This window comes from Pseudoliparis swirei, chromosome 18 (assembly GCF_029220125.1).
Source record: "Pseudoliparis swirei isolate HS2019 ecotype Mariana Trench chromosome 18, NWPU_hadal_v1, whole genome shotgun sequence".
NCBI lineage: Eukaryota > Metazoa > Chordata > Actinopteri > Perciformes > Liparidae > Pseudoliparis > Pseudoliparis swirei.
In genome coordinates, this window is record NC_079405.1 from 14,302,500 (window position 1) to 14,319,659 (window position 17,160).

At 38.0% G+C, this 17,160-nt stretch overlaps 1 protein-coding gene across 1 annotated transcript in view; it reads right to left on the reverse strand.

Annotated features, from left to right (window-relative positions):
* LOC130208271 (voltage-dependent calcium channel subunit alpha-2/delta-2-like) overlaps positions 1–16,366 on the reverse strand; it is a 37,233-nt gene extending 20,867 nt beyond the window's left edge. Inside the window, 9 exon segments of the mRNA XM_056437300.1 lie at positions 1,146–1,196; positions 1,298–1,355; positions 1,496–1,627; positions 1,750–1,885; positions 2,318–2,389; positions 4,261–4,320; positions 4,787–4,903; positions 8,266–8,347; positions 16,251–16,366. Of these exon segments, the coding sequence (XP_056293275.1) occupies positions 1,146–1,196; positions 1,298–1,355; positions 1,496–1,627; positions 1,750–1,885; positions 2,318–2,389; positions 4,261–4,320; positions 4,787–4,903; positions 8,266–8,347; positions 16,251–16,366 (824 nt within the window).
* Positions 16,367–17,160: the final 794 nt, after the last annotated feature.

The window sequence follows — 17,160 nt, forward strand, 5'->3', positions numbered from 1 at the left end:
ATAAATGTTTTTCTGCGGCTATTTGTTATTTGTTTGTAATTCCTCCTCCTGTGTTTTGCTGTCCGCAGAGGAACACACTAATGGATTTTGCTAATAAACTGTTTGTTTTTTAAATGTGATTGCATTGAGGTTGTTTGTGCTGCTAAACTTATAAGCACGAATAACCTCAACGCAACTCAAATGAAAATACGGAAAAACACTATTGAGCAAATTTACTCTGATGTCTCTAAATACTGTTTGAATTAATAAATATAGAGCAACTGATTTTCAGCTTTAGATGCCTATAACTTATTCAGCAGCACCTTATGGCAATTATAATTGTTAATTGTTTTCTATGTTTACCTGAATACACCACTGTACTGCCTCAACCAATATGTTGATGAAAGATCAGCTACTCTCCTATTTTCCTCATTTAACCTAATAACACTTCCAACGAACACAATAGGACAAGAGGGAAGCAAAACTTAATCTCATCATGTTTACGCTTAAATCAAGAGTTAGACATTTAAGAAAATACGCCGATTTACTTTTTTAGCAGAAAGTTAGATGTGTGGAGTAATAATATGTTTGCGTCTGTCTGTTAAATGTTCTGTCCTACGGTAACAAAGTCAACCTATCAGCACCTTTGAAGCTCACTAATTAACATGTTATATCGCATTACTTTAATCCAATTAGAGACTGTTACTGAACAACATCATGTACAAAACATTTAGATTTGGTTATTGTGTCGGAAGTAGCTAACTTGACCTTGAGGCTATGACACATGATGAGCAATATGAGCTGCACTCTCAGCTGGTTTTCGTGGAGTCAGTGACAAGTGCACTGTTTTTACACAACAATTTAATTTGAGTCTGGCTTGTTTCTCTAATTTGCTGGCCTCTAGGACCAAAAGCACGAAGAAGCTGCTCACTTGTGTTAAATAACACCACAGATGGTCTATTTCACTTGTGAGTGAAACAGAAGTGCAAGCAAGGCTGAAAAAAACGTCACAAATGGGTTTTAACACTAGTTCATTCTTGAAAGCTGGAAAAAAAGCAACAGTGCTGTTAATTAGTTTTTTACAGTTGCCAGTAGACATATAATACATTCACAAGTTAGCCAATTACTAAACCAAAGAAAATGTGTGACCACTATGTATTACTTACACATCAACAAGAATGATCATATCTTTTGGGGATGAGGCTCCCTGGATGTACCTGTGGCAAAGAAAAAGAGAGGACGCAGTATGTCAATCCTGTAAATCCACTGCACCTGTGATAGGTGAACATGGAAATATGTTTTAGGCAGCATACTGTACCAGGGTCTCCTCCTCACGTCATACAAATCGATTTTATCGGGAGCTTTCCAAGGTGTAGCTAAAAAAAATGAAAAGAGCATTTCCCTGATACTGTTTGTCTACATTTTAGTTAGTCCTTGTTCCGTCCATTTAAATGTCCCTTCATTATTCATATTCAACATGAGGTTCGGAATCACAGGGAAGGTTGTTAAAGTTTACCTGGGTAGTAGCGAGTGACACCAGTAGCACTCCCGAACGCTTGCCACAGCAGTGATGGATCCTCCTGACTGTTCTCCATGAAGACTTTCTCCAGCGCCTGCGTCCAGTTCAACTCATTCAGAATGACCGGAGCTGATTGGAAAAAAGTTAAAACATCTGAGATATTCCTTAAAATATGTAAAATTAATCAAATTAAATCACCAGCATATGACATCTTTCCGAGTGATAAATAATATAATCAGAACTTCACTTGCCTCCTTTATAAATATCGGTGGGAATTTGAACAGCTGTGTAGGAATAGTTGACATTATTTTTGAAGTTTGGATCATAAACAAACTCCAGCTTGATGTGTGAAGGATTTTCCACCTCTCCTTCTCCATCCATAGAGTACTATGAGAACACGAGGAAGCATACATGTCACATCATTAGATTAGATAGAATAGATTAGATTAGATTAAATATTCCCACAGTGGGGGCATTTCAGGATCACAGCAGCGGGTGCACATTCGAACATTAATAAAAGATACAAATAAAACACAAAACACAATAACAATACAAAATACTAATACTAAGATACTAAATAGAGAGGAAATTAAATACATACACAAGACAGTGACCAAAGTGAATTTCCAGCAGGTTAAAGTGTCCAGGAAAATATGTAATATTTTCATCAGCACATATTTTCATCAGCACATATTTTCATCAGCACTATTACAATGACTTGAGTTGAAAAAATGTGTTTTAAGACAATTTATTTCAAATGAGACACAACACATCACTATGTTCTGTCAAATGGACGAAATATATATGAACAAAGCAGACCAATCAGTCGTCAGGTCTCCTACTCACATAGTCCAGCTCTGCCTTGGAGTCATAATAAGCCATGTCCAGCTCCTAAGAGAAAACAGAAGCAGACATGTGGTGGCGGCGATGTTGATAACTGTGAACAGCATGAGGAGTTGTCATTAAATATGGTACAATCAGGGCAGGTCAACCTCTAGACACATGGAGGCTACTTAATTAGGATTGCAACCAGAAATTGCTTTGATTATCCGGAATAATCTTAAAAACTGCATTTTTGTTTAAATATGGACATAATGCATGTTCTCTTTCAGGATAACCTGAGCTTTTTACAAATAACTAAATTGTATGTGAATAGTTTGAGTCCAAATGTATGATGAATTAAAGGTAACGTAGTTACAAAATGCATATTATCAAAATGATAAAAGCGTCAAATATGGTGTATCATTACAGAATAGTTACTAATCATTGAATACGTTTTTTTACTCATAACATATAAGTAACATGCAATAAGCTACTATTTTATTTTAATTAATTAATCTATCACTCCATCTATAAAATGGCAACACTTACGACAAATGTGGATCAAAATCTACCACATGCCAAAGTTATATCTCAAAGTTGCTTATTTGAAAAGGGTTGGTTTACAATTACATGAAACAGAGAAAAGTCTAAAATCCTTGCATTTGTGAAGCAGTCACCAACAAATGTTTGCTCTTGTTTTCGGATCAGTACTCTCACATTTGAATCAGTAGACAGGCTGCAGGGCTTGGATAGAGCTTCGACGGAACATACTTCAGAATAAGCGTGATATCCACTCGGATGCTGCTTATTTTTTATCAAGCTTAACATATCTTATCTCCAAAGAGCGCCTTAGCCTATCTCACATACAGTATCTAATATGATATGTCTTTCTAATGGCTATTAATCTTCTTGCTGTGATTAATACGGATCCCCGGTCCTCAGAGGACGACAGCTCTGACAATATCCAGATGTTACCAGCAAGTGTTTTTTATCAGTTAGACCAGAGGAGTGTTTGCAGTGTTTCAATCCTCTAGAAAATGTTTCACCTTTTTTATATGGAAAAAAGATGCATTCATTGATTCTATAAGAAATATTTACGGGCTGGAATCTTGACAATCTCGCGATACTCGAATATAAATTAATTTTGATGAAATAAAAAGAGAGGCATTATAATTTGGCTTGGAGCAGATGTTACCATTGGATGAATACAAGGTAGCTGTTCCAGTCTTTATGCATAGCTACATTAACCAGTTGCTGTAGCTTCATATATAAATAAACACATATGTAAACACAAAATTGGTATTAATCTTCTTCTTCAGCCATAATAAAAACATTTTTAATACATGCTTAGAATACATGTTTTGGAAAATGAGAACGTTTAAAAGTCGACACTATCTTCAATGATTGGGCACAAACATGCAAAACCAGCAGTGTCTTTTAAAATGCCAGAGGGATTCAGCACCTCAGGGAAAAACGTGAAAGGCCCTGTGAGAGGATGAGGATAGCTCCACATTATTTTGTAACGTGGAACGCCAACGTGTGGAGAACTCAACGGAACCGCACAGCTGAGTGCACTCGGTCATCGGATTCCCCCAGCTGAGCGCTAAGGGATCGGAAATGTTCCGTCTCTCTCAGGATGTCCCATTTAGAGTCACCAGACCCATCTGGTTTGAATTTACATCAGTGGTTCAATTTGACTGCGTAATGTTTCCACTATTTTAAGAAATGAGGATTAAAAGAGATCCCCAAAACATAAGAGATGAATGAAAGTTTGTGGAGTTTGTGGACATGAGTAAAGGGGGTATTAATTAAACTGATCAGATACAGTATTGTCTTCATAACAAAGGCTCTCGGGAATTACTGACTATAGTCCATGTAATATTAACTGTGATCACAGTGCATCATTTTTACTTCAAATATAATGTTATTTAAGATGTTACCTTGATTCCATCCTGCCATTGATGCTCTCGCTGGAGCCGCTCTGCTTCACTGGCTAACCTCTACATGTTGGAAACAGAGAAGCATTAGAGGAGCAAGGACCATGACATGTAGGATTTCTTTTATCAAAGGGGGAGAAACATGTTTATTCCCTTTTTCTCCCCTTTAAAGTGTTTTGGGGGGAGTTTTTTCCGGTGCCGATGTGAGGCCCCGGGGCAGAACATTTTGTTAGTGTACAGAGGCAAATTTGTAATTTGTGATTTTGGGTTCTCCAAAATATATTTCATTTTATTTCATTATTACATGTAAACGTACTAAATATAAACATAAACATTAAATAGGCTAAAAGCTGCTACTTTACTTTCTTACTCAAAACTGAACAATGTAGTTCTGAGAGTGATCACTTCATTTGCAGAAAAAACAAACATGTAGAGTTAAAAATACAAGAAGAAATAAGTAGCAGATAAAAAAATCAACAGTCAGTTGTATCAATAAAGTATTTAATAATTATCAAAATAATGTACTTACATCAAGCGCTTTGCGCTTCTTAGCCAGGAGTTTCTCTATATCTGAGGCCACTTTCTCGACGATCTTCCGAGGCTGATTCTTCACCAGACTAAACCGTCGTCTTTCTTCATTGTATATCTGTTAATTTTTTATGGAAAAAGTGAAACACGTAAGAGCAATAACGACTGAATAGTCCTTCAATTAAGTATTTTTCTGATTACTTACTATCTTGCTTTTGACAATTTGGAACCTTTGACATATTGTCTCAAATTACTTTACATACATCTGGATTATCATTAACGCAATTGATTGTTATGGGCAGTATAGTATCTGTGTGATATTTTTTGGAAAATAATAAGTGTCGTGAAAAACTTTTCAGACAAGTTTGAAACTCAAGATCTCAGAACAAACATGAACATAATAATAATAATAATCCAAAAACTCAAATTAAATCCTTCTTATATTTGAGTACTGAGGACATGGGGGAACAGTCATTTATTGTGTTTGTGTTCACTCCAAATCTAAATATGGATCCTTTCATGTGATCTATTCACACACAATCTCTGTTGTGTTTGAACCAAGTTTTCACAGAAGAATCACATGAGAGGCACTATGTTCGTCACCTTTGTTTTTCAGTGAAGTTGAAGGTCACGGTTCATTTCTTGTTCTCAATTCATCACAAAGATGGCAAAAATTGGCAGCATTGAAACCACAAAAACATATGCTCATGTAGTGTAAATTATAATTTTTTTAACAGTTGGCCTTTTTCATTACATTCAGACTTAAATCTCAAATTTACAGATTAACCCAGATTCTGCTCTTAATGCGCTTCCCATGAGGTCCTGAAGTTAAATTGGACCACACATCACAGTTATCTTCTGAAATGTGGCCTTTGAACACACTCACAAAGTATTCCTTATGATTTCTCACACTAAATAATGTTATGGGTCATCAGGAGACATCTGGGAATGACACTGAGCAGCAAATGTCTGAGTGACGATTTTGTTTCAAACTAATTTCTACTTTCTGGAGGAAGTTTGGTGCTTCTTGGCATTAAATACTGCCTGTTTGCTCCGAACACGTCTATTCATCAACAGGAGCACAAAAAGAAACTTACATAACTTTAGTTGGCAGTTGCCCACATTCAGACCTCTCCAAAAACATGTAACACCTTTTATTATATGCCTGCAATATCTAACTATACAAACATTGTCTTCAGCTGTATATTATTACATACAAGGACCATGATTGTAAGTTCAAGAGGTTCATGAACAGATATTCAGCGGACAAACACCAACAGTGTGTTGCTCTAAGCGTACTGTCTGGTGGCCTTAAGGCCATAAGATTCTCTACCTCAAGAGCAAATACGTCGGAGAGAAGATGTGGACAATGACCTGGACACATATATTTAGCAAACCTGCATGCTGTATAACATCGCTGTCTCTATAAATGGACTTCAAAAATGCACTTCAAGACATCAATCACATTGTGTCCTGACCAGATGCTTTATTGACTCAAGCCTCACAGAAGGGAACATAGGCTACCGGATTGAACAGGGTGCTTCTGTGAACTGGCTGCTGTCTGATTGTACAGCATGTTAGCATTGTCATTGTGAGCATATTAGCATGCTGGCGTTAGCATCGAGCTTGAAGCACCTCTGTCCCTAAGAACAACAGCCTCACCAGTATGGCTCTAGACTCCTAGTGTTCTTATTTTGACAAATAGTTAATGGAGTCTTGAAGCGTTTTTAATCAGTATCATAGATTTTCCTAAACCTCCAGATAATCATTGTTGCTTTATTTAAAATGTTAAATCATTTGAAAAAATTGGAGGGATCTTATTGAAAACGACACCGTCGAAAACTGTCCTGCTAAACTGTAGACAAGCAGCCTGTGTGGTAAAAAACAGATGTAGAGCTGGACTGTACCACGAAGGCCAGCAAAAGTATCTGCAAATGTAAAATTGCAGCTTTGCATTGGTTGAGAAAATGAAAATCTCATTAAAGTTATTAGCTTTTCCTCGAAAAGCTTTCCGGGCAGAGAGAAACAATTTCTTTAACAGATCCAGAGTGTTTCAGGATTAATGAGGCCTGAATGAACAAGTGAGTCTCACATCCAGGCATTACTGCAGGCTGCAGGCTGACCATCTGCTCTGCTGGGACACTAACAGAGAAGACACGTGCCGCTGTCTCTGATGAGGGAACGCCCCCAAACATCTTCGCCGAGCAGAGCTCTCTTGCCTCCTACAGATGAACTCTAGTCCTGTTTTTTGGCTTTTGTCACTTTTTTTTGGCAATATATTCCCAACATGACTCTAATGACATATTTACATGCAGGCAATTGTTAGGTCTAAAACCCCAGTTCATAGAACATGCACTTGTTAAGATCTCCCACAAAAATCAGTACAGCTTAGGTCAGTTTCAGATTACAATTATTTTAGGGCTGCAACCAACAACTAGTGTCATTATCAATTAATAAGCCAATTACGTTCTTGTTAATCAAATAATGTTGTCTATAATTTATCAGAAAGCTAAAATATCAAAACTCAAACATATTTAGTTTACTTTTATTTAAAACAAAGAAAAGCATTACATCCTAACATTTGAAAAACTGGATCTAACAACTTTTTTTGCAATTTTGCTTGAACATTACAATTAATTGATTATAAAAATAGAGGCGGATTAATTTTCTGTTGATCGACTAATCTTACCAAAAAAATAGTTTTGTCTGCCTTTTCTAAAATCAATGCCAAACGAATGCTTTAGAATTGTAAACAATGAGTCTCATTTACAGGGTATCCAAGTTTAGAAGTCAGATCACTGCACAGAGGCACATATCAGATCACCTTCATGGAAGTAATGCACAACCTAATGTAGTTTGGATCTGATTGAGAACTTGATGATAGATAACGCTGCATGAATACAAAGTAGTAAAACACTTGACAAATTGTTCCAGTAACAACAAATAACACATACATGACATGATCAGCTTATGAAAGACCTGCATTAGTATTCATGAATATAGGTGTTATTAAGCTTATGATTTCATATGACCCAATACTAGATACTCTAAATCTGATCACTGTAGTCGTGTTTTCAGGCATCTTTTTCACTTTGTCGGAATCATGCAACGTGTCAGGATTGATAATTATTGCAAACAATACACAAAGGGCCAGCCAGATTTGGCAAAACAGAGCATAAATGAATAAATCTGATAAATATAAAAGCTATTAGACAGTTTGTCTATGCAGGGAAAAACAAAAGCACAGTATTATTGGCTGCTCAAATCTCCGAAAAGAGTTTTAGAAAACCATTAAAAAAAATAAACAAAGTGTTTTTTGAAAGGTGGACTTTAATTGTTTTCTTATTTTATACTTATTTAGCTTTAGCCATTTAACTTATTGGATTTACAGCTATTGTGCATGCTGAGCTCTTACGTTTATGCAGCAATAGGATGAGTAAGAACTGGTTGTGTACTGTACAAAGAGAGCGACACACTTACCCCTTTCAACTGCTGAGCGCCAGTGATGTGCTGAAAGACTCTGTCAATCTCCTGTTCGATACGCCTGGCCCAGTGCATTATCCTGTAGATAAACATCACAGCCGAGTGTCACACAACACAAACAAAGAAAACGAAGTGTGTGTGTGTGTGTGTGTTTGTGTGTCTGTGTGTGTGTCTCAGCTGTGCATGGATTAAAATACTAATTACGAAAACTTGTTTCAATGAACAGAACCTAACAACCATTAATATCTCTAATTCTTTTGGCTCTTATTTAAAAAATGTATGTATTGTTTCAAAAAGTACTAAAAATACATGAAATATCTGCCTCCATACTGCAACCAACATAATAAATAAAGCACCAGGGCCATTACCTATGAAGAGAAGGGAACAGGAAAACTTGTCGGATGAAAAAAACTGATCATGTCACACAATTGAAAGAAAAACCTCAAATGTGTACCCTCTTTGTGTTGTTGTTTTTTTGTTTGAAAATATATTGTATCAGTTTCTACCAATTCGGCACTGATATCACAAATTAATTGCTTCAACAACAGCCTGTGGTTGAGAGTAAGCCTTGAAATGTAAGTAATGCTTCATAATCAGCTTTGTTGACACATCATCATAATTCTGTGAAAGGATTATTCCGGAGCAAATAAACATTTACAATTTGCCACAACATTATTATATACTAAGTATGTAAACAACTCTTAAAACGTGCTGCAACAGCCAAAATCAATTGATGGGACTGGAATTTATTGCAGCTCCCAAAATAGAGCAACTAATGAGGAAGGAAAAATAAGACATCCACTGTGTTGTAAGCGTGAAGAGTAACAACAGCAGAGGCATTTCAAGGAAGGAGAGGCACATGTGTGGCTGTGGAGCTGAATAGTTTAACAGTCTGTCAACAAATTACAGTTGAAAATGCTGAAAATCAAGACAGGTGAAGAGCAGTGACTGACTATGAAACTGGCTCATGGATATTGGAGCTGTGAAGATCTTGATTTGTGAATTTACACAATAAACTGGAATAAAATGTGGGTTCTGTTTTTGCTCAAACACAAAGTTTATGAGTCCAATATATTTCAAATGGTAAATGCACTTGTATAGTGCTGTTCTAGTCTTCCGACCACCCAAAGCTCTTTAACACTTCTCGTCATCATATACCACTCACACCCATTCATACACTGATTTGGGGTTAAGTGTCTTGCCCAAGGACACATCCACATGGAGTAGCGGAGGCGGGGATCAAACCGCCGATCCCCTGATTGAAGCACGACCCTGCTCGACCACTGAGCCACAGTCGCACACAAAATGCTTAACTGTAATAACTGTACGTTGTGAGCACTACACTGACATATCTCTTTTTAATTAACATGCAAACACTTCACAATCCATATTTATTCACACACCCAGCAGTTACAGAGCAACATTGTTATTAATATGGAGTCGTGTTTCTGCCCCGCTGCTGAGTGTCCAATACTTCATTCTCTTTTAGTTCTAATGTTGGTCTCCAACAACTCCTGATGGAAACATCTGTAGCTGCTAAAAGCTCCACGATGTTCACCAGCTAGTCTCTCACTGTATCTGGCTGCTGGTTGGTAGTTTTTCTTTTAAGGCTTTTATCCCTAGAAAGGACGCCGTGTAATTGGTGAAACAAAACAGGGACGCTGTGATCGGACAGCTGACAACAAGCTGACACTTACATAAAGATAGAAGCTGCAGATTCAGGTGATATTACTCTGGAGGTTCATCACTTCGAGTGACCCCTCTCTAGTGTCATTTTGATACATCTTGATCATTCAAATATTTACAGATGCTTTAACATATCTCTGTGTAGAGCGCTGCAGTAATGACATGTATCACACTGACTCCCTGGACAAAAAGCTAGTGAGATTTTTCTATTGGATTTTGAATTATTGCAGAAAATAAACTCTGTGGCAATCCAACGTTTTCGATTTTTACACATTTTGTTCAACAAAATAACCTTCAGAAATGATGTTCATCATCTTTCTGATTTTTTAAACGTAAATACAATGGTCAGAAGTAAAAAGCTAACTTTGTAAATCAACTACACCAATCACGCTCGAGTATAACGAAGCTGTACATTTGAGCCATTTGTTAGCAACTGCCTTTTCTAATTAAGACACGTAAAAGCTTCAACATTCCAGAATGGTATGTTTATTAATAATGGTTTTAATACATTGTATTTGTATAGTGCTTTAAAAGTAAAAACAGAAACACTACAGGCAATAACAATAAACAAAGCATATAGATGAGATTGAAACAAAACAAAAACAAGCATTAACTGGCATCACAGGTACAAAGCAGACTTCAATAGCTACGTTTTGAGTGTAGACGTTTTACTGAACTATTTTATGTCGTAGAATGAAACAGTAAAATATCTTAAGCTTATTTAACTTATTTAGCTAAACAAATTTCTTTTATAAGACGTCTTCAAGACGAGGGAACTCATTACGACTCATTCCTCCAGCACCTTATAACTTTCCAAATGTTTGTAGTTTTAATTTGAAAATAAATTCAAAAGCACTCGTATTCTATGGAGTGCATATCGATACTAATCCCACTTAACAGCAGTCAGTTACACCTATCCTTCCCCACATTTATCCTCTTGATTTTGTTTATTCCTCAACAATTCTGCAGCATTTTGTAACATGAGCTGTATTTGTGAAAGAGAGTCTCCACACTTGTGAAACAGTCGAGTTGTGTTGCAAATACATCAAAGTCAGCAGCAGAAACACCAGAGATGTCGACAACAACCACGGCACCCGGTGTTGGAGGACTGCCAGCACCAACACAGATTTATTTTTGTGAACAGCTGTTAAAAAGAGGACGCTGTAGTGAATAATAATACCTGGCTATTTAACAGCATCAGGACTCCTCTGTTAAATGTCAACTCCAACACAGCACTCTCAGCACATGTGGCTCCAGCTGCCAATTCCCTGCGAGCCCACGCAAACCAATACAAGGCTTAATGAAGAAGCAGCTTAATGACCGTTTGAATTGAATGTGTATTTTGCTTTGGGATATTTTTGCATTCAGACCTGCACGTCCAGAAAACAAAACAGGTCTTGTTTAATATTTATGGATTTAGTATCTCCTTCAGAAACTCAATATATTTCCTCTACGACCAATTTAGCTATTTTTCAGACAATGAATTACCAGAGAGGAACGTCGTGTGAACAGGTGGCGTAAAAGAAACATGAAGAGGAAAATAGATATTTGCGAAAGAATATTTTCTCTTGTGAGACTGTGATGACTGTGAATGATTCTACCAAGAAAGAGTCCAGTTTATGGAGATTTTATTCATCCTCAGAAAACTCTTGAGAAACATGCTGCTACTGATTAACAAGCTTTCGCGGCGACCGGTGCCTCACAAACACAAGCTGAGGTCAGATGGCAGTTGCATCAAGAAAACAACAGACAGCTGTTTATCAATGTGCTCTTTATTGTTATTCTACATTTACAAATTAAAATATATCGTAGAATTAATTTAAAAAATGTGTTTCCTGTCTTCAATTTTCAGTGTGTTTTCCTTCAGACTTTAGAAAGCTTTATTATACGAGAGCCCATTTTAAGTGATTGATGTTGTTGTAAGGTGGAAGTACAGCAGCTGTGTTTTGCCATCTTTAGTGCAGCATTCTCGAATGTAAGAGGCAATCACGTTTTCGTATAATGTTAAACACCTAACTGATCACAAAAAGTGAGGTTTCAGTGTTTAGACCTGACTCAAATAGTTCAACTACTAATTTAACCAATTCAAACATCCATGTGGAATTATTGTTTGCTAAATAGGCCAGTTTACTAATTAATTGAACTCCAAACAGCGGATGTCAGATGAACAATATCAAACCACCTTCAACTGGTCATTTGACATGCTTTCACTTCACCGATCAGTGAATGGACTCACATCTCTGTTCACCTGCCTCACTGGTTCAACCTTCATTCACTGCCTGGACATTCACTGGTGTTCAGCCTGGCAAATGGATACAAAAATACTTTACATGAAGTGTATTTGCACTTTCTACCTAAATTAGTTTTAACCAGGAAATAAATCTCAATCCCCAGAAAATTGCCGTTGATCCTAAGTGCCTGAGTGTCGACTCATTTTCACCGACTCAGCTCCCAGCAGAGTTACAATACAACCTTGCAGATCTTCTCTGTTTCGAGACACACATTTCGACAACTGTCCAGATCCACAGAAAGACACTCTTCACACTGAAGTTTGAACATCATTTGTTTCCCCGCTTTTTGATTGTATTTTGAGCTGAACATGAGTGAACTACTTTACTTTCTACACCTGATGATGATAAATCACCAGTTCTAGACTTTCTGTTTGAAAAGTACCAAGTTAAAGGAATGGTGTAGAAAAGATTTAATCTATTTATTTCCTTAACTGCAGCAACATCAAGATTATCACTTCAAGTTGAAGATATGATAGAAAGCCGGACAAAGTTTCTTGGACAAGCAAAGCTCTATTAAAAAGTGAAATTATGTTCAGTTTAAGACGAGAAGTGCTCTGAAAAAAAGAGCCGCAGCAGGAAGCTAAACGTCATCCATCCACAGCGCTCATGTTTTGAAAAGACATAAAAAGTCAATTTTATTTTACTTAACACCTAAATAGTGCACACCAACATATTTAAAACTCCAGACTCAACCAGAGTGTTGCATCACACAATATTTAAAATTGCCCTTGTCAAGTGTTGTAAAATTCCTTTGTGTGAATAAATCAGGTGTGTTACATGACTGTAGCCCACAGATAAGCAGAGCGGCTTTAACCGGGTGAGTCAGCGCAGTCCCAAGTGTTTTATTGGTGCTCCATTTCCTCTCCTCCTGAGCCCTGTGGGACGCCAGGAAACTCTGTATCGCAGTGCTGCGATGAAGATGCTGAACAGCGCAGCACACTTGTGCTTCTACTCGGTTACAGGCTATACTCACAGACCCCTGGGAGGAGATGGAGAGAAGCACTATGTGATGTGACCCATATTCACCTACAGCAGAGAGAGCAAGAGGTTGAGAGGGTGGAGCAGCAGAGCAATAGGTGGATAAGAAGCAGAGGAGACATTTACAGCTTTATTTCTATATCCATCTATCCATCCATCCATCCATCTCAAGTTAATTTGCAACAGCAAGTATGTTTATCTGTCCGTGTTACATTTTTAGCCAAATGGCAATGTCTGTCTTTCTGAAATATCTTGTCTATTGACATGAAATGGAAGGGACACCCAGAGGATGAATCTTATGACTTTGGTGATCCTTTGACTTTTCATGTGGTGCTATCTCAAGCTTTACATTTGTGGTTTTAAATGAGAAGTCAACAACATTTCAGCCATTTTCCCTCTCAGGATGAATTGCGATCTCAACTGTAAACCAAAACTTTGGTTTATGATCAAATACTTAGAGTATAATGGTATTTCCATTGGCATCAGCTGTACTTTATGTTAAGTGATAAGTAGCTAATGTTAGCATGCTAACACGCTAATGGTGAACATGATAACATTGTATGTACTAAACAACAGCCTGTAACCATATATTAAAAATTCATACTGAAGCAATATAAAGATTAATAGATTAGTCAATTAACAGGAAACTAATTGACGACAACAAAATTAACCAGTTCTAATTCAGTTATGAAGCAAAAATTCCAAAATGTAAGGATCTGCTGCTCCTCTCATTTGAAGTTGATTACATTTGGGTAATGTTGATCACACACCACAAAACATCTGAAGAGTTCCCTTTAGGCTTTTCTTACCCGTTATCTTCCCTGTTTTGTTTTTTTACTAACGATTGATCCAGTGGTTCTAAAAAATGTCTTTCACGCATCCATTTGGAAGACAAAAGGAAGCAAATTAAACAGATTTAATTCAAATGAACATTATCTAGATGTATCATTATCTCGAACATGAACTGAATGTTTCTTTTAATGTCTGTTTTAACAAGTTAGTGTGGTGCAAATGTAAAACACAAATACACAATAGACACAAGGCTCTCCCGCTCACACTGGCAATGGTCTGGAAAGCGTTACAGGCCTTTGTCAGGTCTCAGAATTTTCAAACCGGATGCAAACTCCAATCTCCAGGGTCAAAGTCCTGCTCTGTGAAGTATATGCAAGTCAGACGGCCTGATAGGAAAAACCATTGCCAGTAAATCTAATCCAGGCAGCAATTACATTTCCTCCATAACGTACTTAGAAAGCAATTAAGTCGTCATATAACATATTTTGTAAGCGGGTTGCTATCCATCCATCCCTCCATCCATCTATCCATCCAACTGTCTATCTATCAACCTTTCTATCTATTTATATATCAATCTATCCATTTTACTATCTAACCATAAATATATCCATCCATCCATCCATCTATCTATCTATCTATCTATCTATCTATCTATCTATGGATCTATCTATCTATCAATCTATGGATCTATCTATCTATCTATCGAGCGAATGGAGACAGAAGGGGTGAGACTGAAAAGGGCGAAATGAGGGAGAGCGAAGGGGAATAAATCTTCACTGCTGCAATATTAAATCTTAATTGGAAAGAGATGCTCTTCTTCAGCGTAGTGATTCTGCTTCATTTAGCCTACATGAAGAGACTCAGGGCATTGGGCTATGTAGACGTTTCCGAGCACTCAGCAGAAAAATCATCAGAAAGGAGGAGAAGGAGGTTGATAAAGCTAAATCTATACCCTACTTGAAATAACCCAATTCATCAGTAAACACAAACCCATATGCACACACCCACACCTCTCTGATTTATAGACCCCATTCCTAATTGGTAAATACAGCACAAATCTCCAGTTGTGATTGGCTAGAAATCCCTCAACGTATGTGCCCCGAAGATGAGTTGACCATCTGGCCTGTTCCTCCCTCCAGAGCAGCCTGATGTCAGTGTCAGCTGTACTTAACAGCATCGGGTTAAAGGTAAACAATTAAGAGCTAAGCTTGGGATTGATTGAAATAGAGAAATTACTTCAGAGAAATTCAATGTAAAACCACACCTTTTTTTCTTCTCCGCAACATGGTAGACTGACTCCGAGACCTGGACATGCAGTTCTACTAATGTAAAAGCAATTACGGTACTGCAATGTTTATTTTCTCAGGGGGTTTCTAGAGGCGATTGTTTTTACAAAACAACACAACTTGAAACCCTGCGTGGTAAAATCTATACTGTTTGCACAAGAACAGCAGGAAGAATGCAAAAAAATCCCTTTTTAGTTTTACAAGTGCAGTTGTAATGTTGCCCGTCAAATACCATGAGCCTCTGACTACTTTAACTCATACAAGCCATGACCAGCATCATCTATGTCTTCACTGACATCACTTCAAAGTAAAGAGTGTCAAAAAGAAAATATCTCTCCATCGTCCATTCAGTATTATTTATTTATTATAAAAAAAAGAATAGCGCAGTGTATTGAGAGTCATTCTGCATTAATAACAGTGATATCTAATTTGAGGCAATGTGCCAAAAGACCTAAGACTTTCAATGTGCAGGAAACCTAAACATAAAGGCCATAACTTATCATATGTAAATGGGGAAGCTAAATTATTGTTAACATGCTACACATTATATCTGATTTAAAGGCCAACTTGATAAACAAAACATTAGCGTTTCTGTTTAACTGAGACACTGAAATGTGATTATTCATATATATATATATATATATATGTATAAATACACATATATATTTATATACATATATATATATGTATATATATATATATAATGTATTAATACTTCCCTGTAAATGATCTGAATACAGCTTCTGAATGCCTCTACTGTGGACTGCACCTTCATGGCACTGAGCTTCGGAAGCTCAACGTTTACATTGATCATTAACACTGTAACATTATATAACAGCAGACAATACAAGTCAAGTGTCTCTTGACACCATAGCTGAGTGTACATGCCCAAAGTTGTCTCCCATGATGAGCCCCGGTATGTTTCCCCATCAGTCGCACCGTCACTTACGTGTACTGCTGTGGGAACGTGAGAGCCGCTGCCCCAGGCCACGATGCGCTGAAAATCAAGATAATCTGGATAGATACCAAGCAGACGATGCTGCAAGATCTTTTGCCTATCGCCATTTTCCATGAACAATTCTCGTCACCGGGTTTCTGTGCATGGAGGAAGCGCTCCGGACCGTCTCCGGGGCATATAGCGAGCTGCTGTACGCGTCCGGCTCAGTTCCCCGACGAGTTCATATCGGTTCGTGTTTTCAAGTGGACGCGGAGGAGGCGGGCATCGGCCGCGGAGGCATGGGGACGGGGGGAGATGCTCGAATGCAGCTGCCAAGACACTGCAGAGTCTCTCCTCCTGCTCCCACATACACCACCAATACCACGAACACCAACACACAGGCCGGCGCGTCCCCGACAGCGCGCTCTCTCTCTCTCTCTCGTGGAGCCAGGCGCGTTCACGCTCACCAGGCAACAGCCGAGCAGAAGACGAATCTAGTTTGGGCTTTATTTATCGCTGCAGAGCCACGTGGGCTCCATCGTCGGAATACATTTATTTAATGTCAGCTCGTTCATACCGGCCGCTGCCCCTCCGTGTGGGGTTCTGTCGGCCACAGCTCTGAAGTACTTGAGGGTCTCTGAATGCAACAAGATAAGAAGAAGAAGATAAAACGCTGGTTCACTCCGCCTCAAGGATGCGTCACACACCCGCCACAGAGTCACGTACAAAACACCTGATTTTGGTTACTTTCCTGCACTAAGGAACGCCCCTGACTGAATTGAACCCCGACCTCTCTGGCTTTGAGGCGACAGTGCTAGCCTACACCACCATACAGCCCTGGAAGTGTCTTCACCTCATGCAACAACTGATTTTCAGCTGGCGCATGCGCAAAAGAGTCCTCAATGAAACTTTGAGTGTGGTC